The sequence below is a fragment of the Macaca mulatta genome, chromosome 9 (assembly GCF_049350105.2).
Source record: "Macaca mulatta isolate MMU2019108-1 chromosome 9, T2T-MMU8v2.0, whole genome shotgun sequence".
Taxonomy (NCBI): Eukaryota; Metazoa; Chordata; class Mammalia; order Primates; family Cercopithecidae; genus Macaca; species Macaca mulatta.
Window position 1 is genome coordinate 54,343,830 of NC_133414.1, and position 19,790 is coordinate 54,363,619.

The following is a 19,790-nucleotide window of genomic DNA, read 5'->3' on the forward strand; positions in this document are numbered from 1 at the left end:
GAAAGAGAGAGGTAGTCTCCCTATGTTGCCCAGCCTTGTCTTGAACTCCCGGGCTCAAGCGATCCTCCCGCCTCGGCCTCCCAAAGTGTAGGGATTACAGGCGTGAGACCCCGCGCCCTGCCAAAAGAGGGCTTTAGGGCACCCCAGAACGCGAGATCCCCCTCATCTCGCATCTTTAAAGAGGAGGAGGTGGACCCCAAATCGAGCGATAGTCCATTCGTCCCTGGTACGGTGACTGCCGGGAGGCCAAGACCAAATGTGTCTCCTTCCGGCTTTTGCACCACACTAACTAACCCGCGCCAGGCCGCAGAGCCGCCCTGGCCTTCGGCGAGGACTTAGGCGAGTGTGGTGCAGGCTGCTCCAGAGTCCCACCGCGGAAGTTGAGGCCACGGATTCCGAGGGCGGGGTGGAGCGGGTTCGGTAAGTACCCGGGCCGGATGAAACGCACTGCGTGGACTGCGCCTGCGTCCGCACTCAGCTTTTCAGCAGTCTTTCTTCAGGCCCTGAAAGCCGTCCCCACGCCGGTCTCTTTTTTCTGCCTTCTTGTTTCCCTCCGGCGAGTCGGCGCGACGGTCAATTTCCGTTTCCGGCGGTGTCCATGCTGAACTGAGGAGTCGCAGTTGCCAGGTTCAGTACAGCGGGCTGGGGTAGGCGGCGGGGGGGTCCCTGATTCTGGGGCACTGGGAGGATCGCGAGTCGTGCGCGTGGGAAGGTCCTTCCCCGGTCCTCCGTGTCATCTTTGCTCCCGAGGAGCGGCATATTTCTCATCTGCCGGAGGTGTCCTGTGGTAGTTGGGAGAGTGACCGGATGAATCCCTGCAGAGAGCCCGGACAGGGAGGGAAGGTGGCTGGGAGACGTAGTTTCCTGGCGACGTGGTCTCGGCAGGCGACTTAGACCTGAGCCGGATCTGTTGACCCGAAATTGTGCTTTTCCCACCAAAGAAGGACAGGGAGAGAAACATTAGTACAAGTTCCGAACTAAAATATAGCAGAGAAGAAACATAATCATTGAAATCACACAGCTCTTCAGTTTCAAAGCGTTCCTAGCGCCTAGCTCTTCTAACTCTCGGCCAGTGTTCTTGACATTATGGTGATATATAAAGACTTTCTGTTTCCGCTGGTGTGTGGGTCTGTGGGAAGCCTCTGACTCACCTCCGTGCTCCAGTAGCACCCTGTGCAGCCTTCCAATGTCGCCCTTATTGCATGGCGCGGAAGATACTAGTTTGGATTTCCTCTGCAAGTCAGACCATAGCTGTATCCATTTACTGGCACAGTGCCTAGCACATCATAGACAGACAAAATATTTATTAAACTGAATGAATACAGTACCTTAATTGAATGAAATAGTATCCTGCTCCCCCCCTTTTTTTTAAATCAAGCTGTCAGATTTTATGAAGCCCCATTTCCTAAAAAAAAACTCACTAATTTAGTGATTACCAATTTATTAGCCACAGATTCCCAGGTAACTCAGAAATCACTGGAAGGGTCTCTGTAAGTTCATGGGGTCTCCAGGTATCATCTAGAACCAGTCCTATCTCACAAGTTAATACTTGACAAGTTAATTATATATTGTCTGTTGTACTCTTTATAAAATGTGCTAAGATATATTGCTATTTCTCAAATGTATATAAGTAAGTTGTAATTTAGGAGTTTTACAGAGTCAACAGGTACTAAAAGTAATACTGCGATCATATTGGAAGTTCATAAAAACGTTTTACATTTTTTATTAAAATGTAAGTTTTAGTTTAAGTTGAGAAACCACTTCTTTACTCCAGTTGATACTTAGGTCTGAGCTGTCCGGTGTGGTAGCCACATGTGACTTTAGAGTTAGAATGAAATTAATTAAAAATTCATTTTTTCAGTTTCCCTAAGTATATTGTTAAGTAACCACATGTGGCTGATGGCTAAATGGCTGAAAAGTACAGATATAGAATATTTCTATCCTTGCAGAAATAGATACTGCTGATGTTGACACTTAAGATGAATAAAAAGTAACAGCAATAAAATGTAACTTTAGGAGAGGTAACTCATCTAATTTATAGCATAACAGAGAGAAATGAAATTGGCAATGGTTAAGCAATTTCTACCCTTGTTCAGTAAATAAATACATCATCTCTTCATAAAGAAATAAATGAAATGTACTGTTTTTCCCTGGGTATTGCCTGGATTGTAAAATGCTTCTCCCACCTCCTTACCCCAACCTTCTTCCTTGTAGGTTAGAGTTACTTGTTATTGGTAAATAGCTACAATGGAGACTAAAGACCAGAAGAAACACAGAAAGAAAAACAGTGGGCCCAAAGCTGAAAAGAAAAAGAAGCGGCATCTGCAGGATCTCCAGCTAGGAGACGAAGAAGATGCCCGGAAGAGAAATCCCAAAGCTTTTGCAGTTCAGTCTGCTGTGCGGATGGCTCGATCCTTTCACAGGTATGTTAGGGTACAGTCTGGTCGTTCTTCCATTGATTCTTTTTAAATAGTAGGAGCCTCTCACAGGTGACATTTGGATTCATGAGTCTAGTCCAGCTCCAAAGGACATGGAGATGCGTGGTGTGTGGCTTTCACTAAAACGTGAGAAGCTTTCCCATAGAAGCTGCCTTGCCTCCAGCATCTGCACACTGGTTGGTGTTTATTGCCCAAGATGCAAGAATTTATAGAATTTGTTTGTTCCTAAATTTTAAACTGTTTCTATGGTGATAAGTGTGCTTTTTTCCCCCTAGGTATGTTTTACATAGTTGTAATATAAAATAAAAAATTACAATATTTAATACTAACATAGCTTTATTTAGTGTGTCCTTGTGATATGCCTAGCGGTATACTTTAAACATTATTCAACTAAATGCTTCCAGCAGCCTTACCAGAGTAGGAATCATTCTTGCCCTCATTTTATGGGTAAGAAAACTGAGGTCAAGAGAACAAGTTACCTCCAATCATGTAACCAGTAAGTAGGAGAGCCAAATTTAACTCCAGAGCCTCTGCTCTGTTATGATGCACTGCCTCGGTATTTACCTTTTGGTTTTTTTAAAAACTATTAAAATCACTCTTAAAACAGTCAGATTTAAGGAGTGTTTAATTTTCAGCTCTCTATGCTATTGAAGTCGTCTTGTTACATCTTTATTGAACAGCAGTTATTTGGATGGGGCCAGAAGTTAACAAGTTAATAACTGACAAGTTAATTATATATTGTCTGTTGTCCTCTCAATAAAATGTGCTAAAGTACTCATATATATAAATGTACTAAAAAAGTTTACTTATAAAGTTGATACCTTTTACTCTATTTTGAAAGTGAGTTTACTATTTATTTATTTATTTATTTATTTTTAATGAATAGGACTCAGGATTTGAAGACAAAAAAGCATCATATTCCAGTGGTTGATCGAACTCCACTGGAGCCCCCACCAATAGTGGTAGTGGTGATGGGGCCTCCAAAAGTTGGAAAGAGCACTTTGATACAATGCCTCATTCGGAACTTCACCCGGCAGAAGCTGACCGAGATCAGAGGCCCTGTGACAATTGTGTCAGGTAGGAGATGCTGCAACAGACACAGAGTTGGCGTGGCTGTTGTCATCTGAGGGACATGCATGCATTTGTTGTTTTCTTGAGCGGAACATGTTAAATATTGTCATATCATGTTACCTGTCTTATACTTTTACTAAGTTGGCTATAGCTTCAGAAAAGGATAAGTTCCCGGAGATAACTTACCCGGAGATAAGTTCCCGGAGATAACATATGTGATAATGTTCACATTGAAAATGTGCACGTTTGCCTTATGAAGCCACATTCTGGTGGAAGTGCGAGTTTTCTCTTTTTCCTATAAGAATTGTCTGCTTTGGGAGATGGTGACCTTTCCAAGTTTGAGGGAAAATGAAACAAACTTCCAGTGGTAGAATGGGAATGTGCAGTCTGAAATCTCTTGTTATTGCAATAGTATAGTTGGATTGAGGCTTTTCTTTATCTTTGGAGCATCCATATTTTCTTTTCCCTTTTTTGAGACAGAGTCTTACTCTGTGGCACAGGCTGGAATGCAGTGGTGTGGTTACAGCTCACTGCAGCCTCAACCTCCCAAGTTTAAACAATCCTCCTACCTTAGCCTCCTGAGTAGTGTATGCCACCACACCTGGCTAAGTTTTCTTTTTTTCCCCTTTTTTTTTTTTTTTTTTTTGTAGAGATGGGGTTTCCCCATGTGGCTCAGGCTGGTCTCAAAACTCCTGGGCTCAAGGGATCTGCCTGCCTTGGCCTCCCACTGCACCCAGCCCATATTTTCTTGACCATTTTCTTTTTACCTTAATTTAGAAATAATTATTGTTATGAATATTCTGTTGCATTATGTTTGAGGATGTTTGTAGCTATAGTGGGAATACGGGAAGTTTTGATAGAGGTAAAGACTTTGGCCTGCAGCTGAACAGCAGGATCATGGTTATCATGGAGCCTGTGCAGTCCGAATTTTCCCTGTTTGAGCACTTTTATTCATCTGGGTAGACTTTTGATATTATTTAAATTTAGAACACAGCAAGAAAAACAGAATGGAATTTATTTTATTTTACCAGTTTTTGCCTATAAAAACGAACTTCTGGTACACTCCTGTAAACTTACATGATGTTTTACTGGATGCAGTTAAAAAATGAAAATTAGAGTTGATGGTTAGAATTTTTTCAGGATCTTTTTAAAGTAAAATTTTCATCTTTTCACGTATAGGTAAAAAGCGCAGACTCACCATTATTGAATGCGGGTGTGATATTAACATGATGATTGATCTGGCTAAAGTAGCAGATCTGGTAAGTCAGCAGGGGCAGCCTGGGGTGCTGATGGAGACTTAGAGCATCGTGATAGGTTATTTATCCCTTGATGAAAGGAAGAGAGTCCTATGATTATTAAAGGAATCATAGTCATCATCAGTGATACAGTAGATATGATTGAATTGATGATAATAATTATGGTAATAAATATTGTTATATTAATAATAAAAATGGAATGTGCACAATGAAATGTATTCCAAAATGTAAAAGCAAATCACGGGATGGAGAAAACCTTTAATGAACACAACTAATAAGAGCTCATTAATATGTATACATATATACATACAAATATATCATAGTAAGTACCATTTTTTCTTGGACTCTTCCTGGCACTGTGCTAACTGCTTTCTACAAATTTAGCTTACATAAATCCTTGATGCACCCTTGAGGTGAGTAGTTATTATCTGTAGTTTACATAAGATGAAATAGAGCCTCCCAGCAGTTAAATAACTTGTGTGAAGATGGGACCCTTGTTCCTGATGGTTCCAGAACCTTCATCCTTAATGATAATGCTAAAGTAAGTACATGAATTGCCCTGAAGAAGTGGTCAGAGTTTAGCAATAAAAAATCTAGACAGTACTCAGTATATGGAAAATGTACATACTCTTGCATTTATGGAAATGATAATGTTCACTGTTCTGGTATTCTATTAACTTACGTTTTAAATTAGAAAAAATAAAAACAAATTAGCAAAAAAGTAAGCCATATTGATGAGGAAGTGTGGGGTGAGAGATACCTTGGTTTTTTTTAGACAGCTGTTTGGTAACAAAGAGCTACAGATTTTATACTTTGGCCCAGGAATACTCCTAAAATATAAAATAAAAAGTAATACACATTTTAAAGTTGTGCCATTGTAATGTCAGAAAACTAAATAACATTCAAATTTTGAACATGTAATGCTACTATTAGTAAAAATAAGTGTTATTAATGTAGTGTAAGCTTACTAAATCTTATGTACTTGAAATGATCAAAATAGTTCATAGAAGTCATTTGTTTCTCTTTTATGTAAAATGTAGCAAGTTTCTAATATTAAAGACATACATATTAAGAGATGCCTTTAATTTTATTTTTAATGATTATGGATACATAATAGTTATACATATTTATGAGGTACATGTGGTATTTGATAGAAGCATACAATGTGTGATGATCAAATCAGGGTAATTAGGATATCCATCACCTCAAACATTTGTCATTTATTTGTGTTAGGAACATTTCAATTTCATTCTTGTAGTTATTCTGAGTTATATAATAAATTATAGTCCACCCTATTGTGCTGTTGGACACCAGAATTTATTCTGTCTAACTGTATTTTTGTACCTGTTAACCTTTCCCTCTTTGTCCCTCCCTCCCTGCTCCCCTTCCCAGCCTCTTAACCATCATTGAGAGAGATGCCTATTATGTAAATCTTTTAAAGATTTTTCAAAAGGAACACACACATTTGGTAAAGTACTCTAACTGTAATGCAGGATACGCACAATGTGCATTTTTCTTTTTCCTTGGTGTAACCGCTGGTCATTCAGATCCCTGCAGAGCAGTATCCTTCTAGATGCATATAAACACGCATACCACCCTTTAAAAACACAAATGGTAGCTTATTTTACACACTGTTCTATGCTTTGCTTCTTTCATATAATGTATCTTGGAGGTATATAATAAGTACTGTAACTCTGCCTCCTTTTTAATATAATATTCCATTTTATGGAGGCACCATGATTTATTTAGCGTAGCTTATGTTGATTGCTCTGCTGTGGGTTGTCAAAGCCTCCTGTGTACAGCAAAGGCACACACAATACATGAATTTGGGTGTGTACGTGCGTGTGTGGATTAGGGGAGTAACACTGGCTTAGATGACAAAGACTGGCAGCTGAGGGACTGTTTGTTCCCCGTTCTTCCTGACCTTACAACCAGCTGCTTGCCCCCTGGCACTCTGTGACATTAAATGTAGTGTGAGGATATTCTGCCTGTCCTTTGAGCTGGTCCAGTGTTGCTGGAACGCTGTGCTTGCTGCCTCAGTCTGCAGTGGCAGCTGTGCTTTCTCACAAGCCCACCTTCATATATTCTGTGGTTTCGGATTTTGAGTGTTGCCTAGTTTAATCAAAGATGGGCATTTCTGTTTCCATTTTTCTTTGTTGTTAATTTTAGTTATCTATGCAAAGATAAGAACAGAAATGTTTTTAATACTTAAACTAGAAGTTTCCAGGAATCAATTCTGAAATTATTTTGCATCTTTGAAGCATCTTAAAAGTTAAAAATTGGTCTCATCTGCTTATATTTTCTTACAGACTACCAATCATCATAATCTTACTGTTTTTTTTGACCTAATTCTAAAATGGCAGCTATTTAAAAAAAATTTCTTAACAATTGAGTTATCCAAATTAATATATAAGATAGAGGTTTCCACTGCATACTTCTCAGCAAAAAACAGATTTTTTTTTCTATGAGGAGATTGAAAGAAGAGATTGGTTTTCTGTACATATTTAATATATTTCATTGATTATCACTTTCTTCCCATTCTTTGGATGTCAGAGACCTGTTATTTGGCTTAACAATACCTTACAGAAAACTTGATTTCTTTAAATTAGAATTTCTTAGGTAAGGGCCAGGTGAGACCCAGCCTTTTCTGAGTTACTTCTCATACATTAAAATTCTTATAATGGAAGTTTGCATCCTAGTGGACATCGTCTTATGATTGGCTTTTAGAGCAAGTCAGAGGGTGATGGTTTCTCTGTCTGGGTGATACCTATGTAGTTATTTGATTTAGTCTGGAGTGCGACTTTTCTGTTGAGGGCCAGATAGTAAATATTTTTGGCTTTGTGGATCATATCTTTTACAGCTACTTAGCTCTGCAGTTGTAGTGCACAGGCAGCCATAGACAAAATGTAAATGAATTAATGTGGCTATGTTCCAATAAAACTTTAGTTACAAACACAGGTGATGGGCGGGATTTTGCCCGTGGCCAGTTGCCAACCCCTAGTGTAAGTGGTCTGTTTTGGTAGTTTCTTTGAAAAATGATGTGTTCTGTTTGTAGGTACTGATGCTTATAGATGCCAGCTTTGGGTTCGAAATGGAAACATTTGAATTTCTAAACATCTGTCAAGTACATGGCTTTCCTAAAATTATGGGAGTTCTCACCCACCTCGACTCCTTCAAGCATAATAAGCAACTGAAGAAAACAAAGAAGCGATTAAAACACAGGTTCTGGACAGAAGTTTACCCGGTAAGAGGAGAAATGATTGTTGGATACTAGCAGTATAATCCTTTTAAAATAGACTGAAGAGGCCGGGCGCAGTGGCTAACACTTGTAATCCCAGCACTTTGCAAGGCAGAGGCGGTCGGATCACTTGAGCCTGGAGTTTTGAGCTCAGGGCAACATGACCAAGCCCCATCTGTACTAAAAATGCAAAAATTAGCCGGGTGTGGTGGTGTGTGCCTGTAATCCCGGCTACTCAGGAGGCTGAGAAGTGAGAATTGCTTGAACCTAGGAGGCAGAGGGTGCAGTGAGCTGAGATCACGCCATTGCACTCCAGCCTGGGTGACAGAGTGAGACTCTTGTCTCAAAAAAATAAGTAAGTAAAAATACTGAAGAGACATTACTAAACGTCTCTCTAGGATTCGCCTCCTGAATTCCGTTTGTGTATGTTCACAGTCCCTGGCCTCCTGAATTCCTTTGTGTGTGTGTGTGTTCACACTCTATGGCCTGCTGAATTCCTTTGTGTGTGTGTTCAGCCTCTGGCCTGCTGAATTCTTTTGTGTGTGTGTGTTCACAGTCTATGGCCTGCTGAATTCCTTTGTGTATGTGTTCAGTCTCTGGCCTGCTGAATTCCTTTGTGTGTGTGTTCAGTCTTCTGGAAGGTTTCCCTCAAGAGTGTGCTTGTTCTGGGCCTCTTGGTGTATCTCATTTGTCTCTGTACCTGCTGCGCCAGGCAGTGTCTGGCTGTTTTGGGGTCGGGACTTTATATAATAGAGTACATCAGAAATTTCTCCTAGTTACAGGACCAGGCACTGCCCCTTCCTTTCTATACTGTTCTGGTCCATCGGCCACAGAACCGTTTCTGTGCTCAGACGCCTCACCTCCCTCTCCTCACCATACTTAGATGGATGCCCCGGCTCAACTGCAGAGCAGTCTGCCTCTGTGGGGTTCTAATAAGTCCTGAAAGAAGCCAGCAAGGCCCTAGAAGCCTCAGGACAGTGGCTTTGCTGGAAGTCTCCCTTCTTAGGATTGCTTCTTGTTTAGAACTTTTATTTTGTTGCAGTATTGATGAGAATTTAATTGAAATTTAATTTTTAATTTTGCTCTAATGTTTAGGGTGCCAAGCTGTTCTACCTTTCTGGAATGGTGCATGGAGAATATCAAAACCAAGAAATCCACAATCTGGGCCGTTTTATTACAGTTATGAAGTTTAGGCCTCTCACATGGCAAACTTCTCACCCTTATGTCCTGGCAGACAGGTAAAAAGTGATTGTACATTTTTCCTTCTTGGGCCATATATTTCAAAGCTAAAAAGGCTAGAAAAAGAACAGTGATAGGATTTATTTTGTGCCTGTTTGAATAGTGGGGATAGTAGTGTAGTTGATGGGAAATGTCTACTTATATCATTGCTCAAAGATGCTGTGCCTTTGGGAGTAAATTAATTATGAGATGTTTAGGAAAATGGGAGGACTTGGAAGCATTTAAGGCTACATCCTATGTTCAGCCTCAGTTTTGAGTGATGCTGCCTTCGTGCCCGGGTGCTTGAGTCCTTCGTGTGTGCCTTCACGGCCTTCAGTTTCCTTCCTTTGTCCTCTTCCTCATGTGGTTTTCTCAGCCTGGAATACCCTTTTTCCACCTGCCAGAATCCAAGCCACAGTAAAAATCCCAGAGCACAGGCTCACTCTCTTCCAGCAAGGGATTTTCTGAATATGTTCTTCACTCTTCCCCGACCCCAGGTGGATGTCATCTCCCTGTCTGGTGTCTTCTGGAATGAATGTCACTTTCAGCCTAGAGACACAGTTGTGTGCCTGCCCGTTTTCCTCTGGTGGATGGGGAATGGTGCTTCTTTATTTCTGCATTTTCTAGTTTTCTAAATGATGTGCTTAGTGGACAATAGTGTGATGAGTCATTGACACCTGAAAGGAGGTATAGGAACTTTGGCATTCATTTCTGCTGCATGATTGAGTTTATTTTTCTAGGATGGAAGATTTGACAAACCCAGAGGATATCCGAACAAACATCAAATGTGACCGGAAGGTGTCACTTTATGGTTATTTAAGAGGAGCACACTTGAAAAATAAAAGCCAAATTCACATGCCAGGTATTCTCTTGTAGTACATACTAGAATTACACATAGGATTCTTGGGATGACTTCATTTCTCAGGAAAACCGAAAAATGACCAAACAAGGGAAGATGGCCTCGCTGGAGGTTTTTAAAGTAACCCAGATATGTGTAGGCCTGCAAAGGTGTTATCAAATCCCCTCTTCTCTGACCTCTTGTCTTGTAGCTAGAGGGCCACTGTTCCAGTGTGGCACAATGCCCTTCTTTAGTGTCATGGGTTAAGCCCTTGGACTATGGCTCGTTTTTAACCCCCCAGTCAACAGTAGATACTTCTGACTTCTTGTCAGCTGAAGCTTGCTTTTGGATCCTGTCTTCCAGGGGTAGGAGATTTTGCTGTGAGTGACATCAGTTTCCTCCCAGACCCTTGTGCTCTTCCTGAACAACAAAAGAAGCGCTGTTTAAATGAGAAGGAGAAGCTGGTTTATGCGCCTCTTTCTGGAGTTGGGGGTGTGCTGTATGACAAAGACGCTGTCTATGTTGACCTTGGTGGCAGCCACGGTTTTCAGGTATCGGTGAGATGGGCGTCATTTCTCTGAACTCTCATTATTCTTTCTGAGTCTATTTTTTAATCACAAAAAATAATGTAGTCAGCTTTTATTTATTGAAGATTTTTCTCTTGTACTTATAATAAAGGCCCAAATGCATATTGTAAATATATAGGATAAAAAAAATACTTTTTTTTCATTGTACCAAGCAGAAGAGTCCTGTCCTCCATTCCTCCTTGATCCATGGCCCCAGCGCGGGCCCTGCTGCCATGTGGTGCCTGCATGGCCCATCCCCGTTTCTACAAAATCAGTGTGCTTGCCAGCTCTCATTGGTCTTTTTCTCATTCACAATGGTCTCCTCATTCTGTATTTTAAAGTGGATTTCAAGTATTAATTTCTTAGTTCTGAAGTGGAATTTTATTGGGTTAAAATTAGGGTTATTTTAAAATGTTAGAAGAGCTAGCATTGTTGTAGCATTGGAGCTGAGGTTTTTCTACCTAGGTGTATAGGTTATCAGGTTACATACTCCCTGAACTTTGGAAAAGTTTAATGGAGATGGGGATCCATTTTAAGCTTTGTTGTAAGGATTTTCTTCTCTGCTTTTTGAGGCATTAAGAAAGGTTCTTAGGAAATGTGTCTAAGATAATTTTGAGAAACTGAATGAAACCAGTGTCTCTCCAGGATCTTTGTGCTTTTCTCACATGCCCTTTCTTGGTGGTCTTGACAGGATGAGGTGGGGCCCACCCATGAGCTGGTCCAGAGTCTCATCTCCACCATCTCCACCATTGATGCCAAGATGGCTTCAAGTCGAGTGACACTGTTTTCTGATTCCAAGCCACTTGGGTCAGAGGATATAGATAATCAAGGGTAAGTCTGCTTTTTTTCTATTTTTAATAAAAAGATGTATTACAGAAGATCATATCACTCATAATTCAGCCATCATAACACATTTTGGTGGGATTCATTCTATGTTGTTTTGTTTTTCTTTGTGTGTGCATGTCTCTGAGGGCTCTTCACTTACCTGCCATTACAAGGGAGTCTTTTCTTGAAATAAAATACAGGATGCATTTTTCAACAGACCCCAAATATTCCTCAAATACCACGCCATCTTCCATAGGTTGCCTTTGGTTTTTTAAGAGACGTGAGGCCACTTGGCTTTCTTTTGGTGGCCAAAACACTAGAGCAGAGTCAAGGAGTTTGTGGCTGTCCAGAAGCCACATGCCTTGTCTCTGAAAGTTTTATTTAGATTATGCTGTATTATCTCCCATGGGTAGGTTTCCATGGACGTATGGCTTATGTGAATTATTTTTCAGTCTGGGTTGGGAATTTGTATACCTTTATACATAGTCGATGTTTGCAAAACATTGGTTTTGTTGTATTGATTTATGACTCCCAGTAAAATTTATCTGAAAATTTTGAGATTATCTAGTTTGTAATTTGTTACAATGTGCATAAACTACCTAGCAGAATGCCTGACAGATACGAAGTGTTCGCCGAAAGATCACTCCTTTATAATGAAGTTACTAGCGATTTTCATTTTTGTATATCCTTCTAGTCATCTTTATCTATAAGAATACTCTATTCTACTATAGTTACAGTTAAAATACATAATTTTATTTCTATATTCTGAGCATTTCCTTTTTCTGTACAGTCTTTATGTAGTCACCATTTTGTTATTATTGGTATATTCTTTTTTGTGTGTGTGACAAGATCTTGCTTTGTCTCCCAGGCTAGAGTGCAGTGGTATGATCTGGGCTCACTTCAGCCTTGAACTCCCAGGCTCAAGTGGTCCTCCCGCTTCAGCCCCCCAAGTAGCTGGGACTACAGGAGTGCGCCACCACTCCCAGCTAATTTTTTTTTTTTCTAGAGATTAGGTCTCACTGTGTTTCCCAGGCTGGTCTTGAACTCCTGGGCTCAAGCAATCCTCCTGCCTTAGCCTCCCAAAGTCTTGGGATTACAGATGTGAGGCACTATGCCTGGCCTATTATTGCTATATTCTAACTTATCCATCTCTTTTGGTGTGATTTTCAGTTTTTTCAAATTTATGTTTTCATAATTTTATATATCTTGCTACATTAAATAGCTTCATACAGTTTTCTTTTATACTGTGATTTTAGCCTCCTGATGATTCTTCTCTATCAGATATGACACTGGTGACTTAAAATGGATGTTCTTCCTCTGTCATTCCTCCTACATTTGTTAGCTGGCATTTTTAACAAAGAGCTTTCACTTCTCCCCTTTATTTCCGTATCACTGCTGACTAATGCACTTGCGTTTTGTTCCATGGGTTATTTTCCATCACTATCATTATTCTTCCTGATGCCTATGCTGTCCCAGATTTGGCCGCAGGAGCCTTCAGCCTGTCTCCTGTGTCCTTTCAACTGTCTCTGTTAGTCTTTGAGCATTTCTTACTTTCTGACAGAACAAGAGGATCCAGGCTCATTTTGCCCTCTTTCTGCCTTGGGCCTGGACTCAGCCATTTCTCTTAAGGATCATGTATTTTTAGCTTAGAAATTAATCAGCTTTCAAAAAAATCTGCAAAACACTAACTTCCCTTTTGAGCAATTTTTTTCTAAAATTAGATTTTTGTTTTTTAAGGGTTATTCCTTTATTCTCTCTCTAAGTTTTTTTGAAGTGTGGTGTTAGGGAACCATGTCCGAGTTTGCTTATTAATTCTTCCAATGTTTATCAGATCATTTTTTCCCTATGCTATGTCATCTTAAACAATTCCTTGACATTTTCTGTTTCTTTGTATTTTTCATTGACTGTATTGCCATTTGTAGATTAGCTGATTAATGTACAAATTGAATTATTTTGTATTTCCTTGGTAATACAGGCTATTGATGCCAAAGGAGGAAAAACAAATGGACTTAAAAACTGGGCGAATGCGTCGGAAAGCCATTTTTGGAGATGAAGATGAATCTGGAGATAGTGATGATGAAGAAAATGATGAAATATCCGAAGATGACGAGTTGGAAAACGGCTCTAGTGATGAGGAAGCAGAAGAGGAGGAAAATGCTGAGATGACTGATCAGTATATGGCTGGTAAGGGCGTCAAACGATGGAAACTTGAAGAGTTGGAAGAAGACAGTGAAATGGATTTGCCAGCATTTGCTGACAGTGATGATGACCTTGAGAGGAGCTCAGCGGAAGAAGGGGAAGCAGAGGAAGCTGATGAAAGCAGTGAAGAAGAGGACTGCACTGCAGGAGAGGGGGGCATTTCAGGATCAAAGGCTGTTGGAGAAGGTAGTAAAGCAGGGCTGTCGCCAGCTAATCGCCAGAGTGACCGTGTGAATCTGGAGAAGTCTTTGCTGATGAAGAAAGCAGCTCTCCCCACTTCCGATTCTGGGCATTGCACAGCTGAAGAGGCGTTTGCATCTGAAGATGAATCTGAAGAAAGCTCCTCACTCGGTGCAGAGGAAGAGGACTCAGAAAATGAAGAGGCTGTTAGAAAAAAGCTTTCAAAGCCTTCTCAAGTGAGCAGTGGTCAGAAACTGGGGCCAAGGAACTTAATTGATGAGACCAGTGATATAGAAGATTTACTCAAAGAGGAAGAAGATTACAAGGAAGAAAATAATGATTCCAAAGAAACCTCAGGTGAGCTTAAATTTAGTTGGTTGCTGCTATCAACTTGGCTCTCGAAATGGTACCCAATGGAATGTCTCCATTTGGGGGTCTGTTGATTCTGTGATTTTGTTAACTGTTGAAATGCTGCATTGTGGATGGATCTTGAGGGAGGGGAGACATGTAAACAAGCCTAACTGGAGGTTGGCTTTGGTCGTTTCAGGTGCCCTCAAGTGGAAGGAAGACTTTTCCAGAAAGGCAGCTGAGGCCTTTCTGAGGCAGCAGCAAGCAGCTCCAAACCTCCAAAAGCTTATTTATGGGACAGGTAAAGAATTCTGGCTCAGAGCTGGAAATGTTTTAGTTTCTCTGATTATTTAGATGAGGGAATTGGTTGGAGGATTGGGCTGGTATTGTTGACATCCATAATTGCTGTCCATCACATTTCATGTTTGACGGATGTCTCTAATCATCAGCTTATGAGGACTACAGATTGGTCTTATAACGTAGACTTAATGGGTTTGCTGTAAAACTTGATGCAAATGCTGTCCATTGCATTATGTTATGTTCCCTATTTAAAAGTCCTTCATGAGAATTTTTTTGTAGATTAGTGCCAAAAAAATATTTCTGCACATAAAAATATTTACTTTTTTGCTTTCTGAGAATTAGAACACTGTATAACACATTTTGTTCTCCCTTTTGCCCTTGTCCTCTGATTTTATGCTTTACTAAACTTACCTATATATTCTTTCTGGTAGAATTAATGCAAAAATAAATATATAGTGATGAACTTTACATTGTACTCCCTGGTTACTGCATGGGGAGATCAAGGCCACATGGTGAGACTTTTGGGCTCAGCCCAGTGAATTGGGAAGATTGTTGTATACTGTTTTTCATTCAGGTTTTGTCTAGGTACTCTTAGTGATGAGAAGCTCAATATTCTTTAGCGCTCTTCTTTAGTAATCTAAAGCTCAGCCTTTAAATGTCCCTTCCCTCCCTCCACCGCCAATATTCTCACTCCTTCTCAGCCTCTTAGCTGCTGCTGTGCAGGAGCGCAGGAGCCCCACACACGTACAGCAATAGCTTCCTGGCTCTCTTAATCTGTGACTGCCCTGCCCTCTCAGTGCCTAACTCATATGTGGCTATTGCCATACCCATCACAGACAGAGGCCCTCAGTTCCTGAGTTCGAAGACTCATGGCCTAACTGGTTAAAAATGATGGGCCTTCTAGGGCTGTAGTTTTTGTTCTCACTTTTCTACCATGGTGTCCTCTTTAGTGGCAGAAGATAATGAAGAAGAAGATGGTGATACCCAAGAAGAGCTTGGAGGGTTGTTTCGTGTCAACCAGCCTGACAGAGACTGTAAGCATAAGGCTGACTCTTTGGACTGTTCTAGATTTCTTGTGGAGGCCTCCCATGACTGGGATTTAGAGGAGGTAAGGCTGGGTAGTACATTTGATTTATTAGAGAATTAGAGAATTGTTCTAGAATAAGATTATCTGATGTCAATATTGCTTACCTGTTGTTGGCTTCTCATTTTTACAGGATTACAGGTCATTCTTCCAGATATTGCAGTGGGCACTTCATGCATCCTAAACAGTAACATGTTCTGAGTTTAGTTAGACCATGTACGTGGCCCACGGAGGACAGGTTCAGCTTCCAGTGTGGACAGTAGTGTGCATCTTTATTTTGAAGCATCACACATAGGTTTTTATACATCAGATGTATTTTGTGTCTTATCACTAGGATATACGTAGCACCCTTGAGTTAACATTTATAGTTCCTGCTGTTTGTAAGCATAGAGAAATCTGTGATACCTGTAAATGTTCTTCCTGCAGCTCACCACTTTGTAATCACACTGGAATTCATTCAGTACTCAAACTCACCACAGCTCACCCTCCTCTGAGACCTCTTCTCTTTCTCTCTCTCTCTTTTTGAGATATGGTCTTGTTCGGCAGCCCAGGCTGGAGTGTAGTGGCACAAGTGTATGACTCAATGCAGCCGCAGCCTCCTGGGCTCAAGAGATCTTCCCATCTCAGCCTCCAGAGTAGCTGGGACTATAGGCATGAGCCACCAGGCCTGATTAATTTTTGCATTTTTTGTAGAGATAATGTTTCACCATGTTGAGCTACTTTCGAACTCTGGGTTCGCGTGATCTTCCTGCCTTGGAACCTCCCAGAGTGCTGGGATTACAGGAGTGAACCATCGCGCCAGCCCCTTTCTCTGTATTCCCTTCTGGAATATTCTGATCTTCCAAAGGCTGCCTTCTCTTTTGTCAATTCAGTTTGGCTTAGATGTCACTTCTCACAGAGGCCCAATTGCTATCATACTGCCTATTGTAATTCACCAGATAACACTTAGTGCACTTTATGAGATTTTATTTAACCATTTTTTATGGTGAAATTTAATACAGATATAGAAAACCACGTAAAAACAATTGTTTAGCTTAATGGGTTGCCAGAAGGTGAATACCCCTGTACTCAACACTCAGGCTGGGAAATCAAGCTTTGCTGCTCAATTGTGACACCAGCCACAGTCCCCTTCCTCCCTGTAGAAGGAGGTGTGGTCCAGCCTTTTAAGGTGATGTGTTCCTTTTCTTCCTGGTTTCTTCCTCCATGCTTCTATAAGCATCACAGTTTACTTTTACCTGATTTTCCTTACTGTTTTTCAGTCTTATCTTTTAACATTTTTAGTGAACAGTCTTTCCTTCCCATTTCTTTTTTTGGTTACATTTTATTTAATAAACCAAGTCTTTGGTCTGTAGAGTTTCTTGTATTCTGGACTTTGTGGATTGCTTTGCATCCCTCTGCAGTTTCACAGGCCCTCCTGTATTTCCTGTGAGTGGGTACTGAGCAATACTTCTGTGATGAGCGGAATGTATATCTGAGCTGTGGGTTGTGGCTACTTGTGGCTACTAAGCTCTTTAAATGTGGCTAATGAGACTGGAGAACTAAATTTTAAATTTTATTTAATCTTTGTTAAGATTAATTTAAATAGCCACGTATTTGTAGTTACCCTGTAGACAAAACATCTAGTGGTTGGACAGGATTTAAATTTGATTTTTATTTTTCAGCAAAACTGCTTCCTAAGTGGTGGTGTTTTCTCATTAGGAGGCGCATAAAGACTGGTTGTGTCCTTTTAATGATGTTAGATGTTATCAGTTGTTGGTGCTCAATGCCTAGAACCATCAATTTTTTAAGAACGTAGAGTGGTGATGTTCTATTCAATCATTTCTCTTTATGTATTAGCTGTAATACTTTAAAGAGAAACTTTTCCTCTTCTACTATTTGGTTATTCACTTCCATGTATGTAGGGTAAATGCTTGATTTTTTTTTTTTTTGAGACGGAGTTTCGCTCTGTCACCCAGGCTGGAGTGCAGTGACACGATCTTGGCTCACTGCAAGCTCTGCCTCCCAGGTTCATGCCATTCTTCTGCCTCAGCCTCCCAAGTAGCTGGCCCTACAGGCTCCCGCCACCATGCCTGGCTAATTTTTTTTTGTATATTTAGTAGAGATGGCGTTTCACCATGTTGGTCAGGCTGGCCTCAAACTCCTGACTTTGTGATCCACCTGCCTTGGTCTCCCAAAGTGCTGGGATTACAGGAGTGAGCCACTGCTCCCAGCCCATGCTTGATTTTTTAATCAGTTTTTGGAGTGATTCTCCAAAGGATACTTGTTTGTGAGTATCACTGTGATGTCATGGATATAAATGTAGTTGATGTGCCTTGTGCTCCTGCACCTGTTATCCGTTATTGAAGCTCCTCTTTATCCCACCTGTGGCCTGTGAGCGTCTGTGCACACCAGCTCCTGAGTCCTTGTGTTACAATCGTAGTCGTTCTGGATCAATTCTTGCTCTGTGATATGAGAGAGCACTTGGAATCACCCATAAGAAGTCCTGATTTCTTTTAGTACAAAATGGTATTTCAACATGACAGCCTAGGCATAGGAATGCTTACTGCCATGAGTTGGTCATTACTTCTAGGCCTTCTCAGCTACCCGAACCAGGAGAGTTCTTATAGATATTTCCAGTTCACATTCAGGACTACATCCTATTCATTCTTCCACTGGAGAATTATTCCCTGGTTGAATCAGAACATGATGAAATTAGAGAATCGCATAATTATTCATTTGCTTTATACTCTCTCATTTCTCTTTTCAAAAGTGACTGTGCCATTTTACTTACTCACTGGCACTGTATGTGGGTTCCAGTTTCACCACTTCTTCACCAGCACTTGTTATTATCTGTCTTTTTGATTATAGCCATCCTAGAGAGGGTGAAATTGTGTCTCATTATAGTATTGACTTGCATTTCCCTGATAATGATGTTGAACATCTTTTCATGTGCTTATTGGCTATTTGTATATATTCTTCATATTGTTTGCCCATTTCAAAAATTAAATTACTTAGTTGTATGCGTTGTTTATATATTCTGGATATAAGTCCCTTATCAGATACATAATTTACAAATATCTTCTCCCATTTTATAGGAATTAAGTTTTCAAACAGACAGGTTTAGATTAACAAATAGCAAGACCAACTTTGTAAACTACTGTCTCATTGCATCGCCTTAGAAACCTTAATACAATTGAAAATTAGTTGAATTAGTAATTATCTGTTTGTTTACTTACGAGGTTAGTAGACTAGTAGTATTTAATACTTTCCCTATCTGCTGCTTAATGTGTTTTATCTCTGTGGTTATACTGTCTCCATCAAAGGTAAAGTTATTTCCTGGGCTCATTTGGAATGAGAATATTCATGAAGGTGGGAAATATTTAAAGGCAAGTCGTTGCCTACTGCCATTTCTTAGAGTTGTTTTGCTGAGTGATTGGAACATCTCACCTAAGTGCTGACTTTTCTGCGTAAGGTTATGAACAGTATCAGAGATTGCTTCGTGACTGGAAAGTGGGAAGATGATAAAGATGCAGCCAAGGTCTTAGCAGAAGATGGTAAGTGAAGAGCTGAGTTCTTCAGGAAGACTGGCTTCTCTAAACTTTATTTTCTTCTGTATCTTAGACAATAGTCAAATTGAAAATCATAGTCACTTGTGAAATGCTTTGGGGAATTCAGACAGGAGTAATGAGCCAGGTAATATTCCGGATTTTCCTTTTATAATGATCTTATTTTCTCAGTTGGCTAACTGATTTACTACATATGGACCTTAAAAGTGAGAAACTTTCCATAAATTTTAGTCATGTGTTTGTTAAAAATAGATTTTGTGTGATGTGAAAAATACATACAAATGGCATTTATGTTTTTCTTTTCATAATAAAGGTAGTATGCATTGTAGAAAATTTAGAATGAAAAGTACATAACATACCAGAATTCTACTAACCCTTAAAAAACGTTCGTTAACCTCTTCAGTAGTTTCCTTCTAGTCATTTAAAAATCATGTGTATAAACCTTTTTAGTTGTACTTTATATAATTTTTGGTAGGAGGATTGCTTAAGTGATGTACTTTATATAAATTTTGTCATTAAATTTTTTCAAAGATTTCATATTTATTATTTAAATATCATACCATTATTGAAGTCGTAGTTTTTTCAATATCTAAGTAGTTTTGTACTTTGCTCATTTTATAAAGAACTCCACACTGAACAACTTTGAAATAATTCTTGGCTCACGCTTTTTATTTTCATAAGATA

At 40.0% G+C, this 19,790-nt stretch overlaps 1 protein-coding gene across 6 annotated transcripts in view; it reads left to right on the plus strand.

Moving 5' to 3' along the window:
* Positions 1-582: 582 nt before the first annotated feature.
* Positions 583-19,790, plus strand: part of LOC106996417 (ribosome biogenesis protein BMS1 homolog) — a 53,134-nt gene continuing 33,926 nt past the window's right edge. For 4 of the 6 annotated variants that reach the window (XM_077946296.1, XM_077946297.1, XM_077946299.1 and 1 more), the window contains exons 1-13: positions 583-647; positions 2,215-2,423; positions 3,325-3,515; positions 4,689-4,768; positions 7,821-8,009; positions 9,099-9,241; positions 9,962-10,083; positions 10,423-10,610; positions 11,317-11,456; positions 13,426-14,186; positions 14,377-14,478; positions 15,428-15,585; positions 19,013-19,094. In XM_077946296.1, the coding sequence (XP_077802422.1) occupies positions 2,248-2,423; positions 3,325-3,515; positions 4,689-4,768; positions 7,821-8,009; positions 9,099-9,241; positions 9,962-10,083; positions 10,423-10,610; positions 11,317-11,456; positions 13,426-14,186; positions 14,377-14,478; positions 15,428-15,585; positions 19,013-19,094 (2,332 nt within the window). In that variant the 5' untranslated portion in view covers positions 583-647; positions 2,215-2,247. The remainder of the gene's footprint in view (positions 648-2,214; positions 2,424-3,324; positions 3,516-4,688; positions 4,769-7,820; positions 8,010-9,098; positions 9,242-9,961; positions 10,084-10,422; positions 10,611-11,316; positions 11,457-13,425; positions 14,187-14,376; positions 14,479-15,427; positions 15,586-19,012; positions 19,095-19,790) is intronic. The other 2 variants (XM_077946298.1, XM_077946301.1) reach the window with 1 other exon arrangement.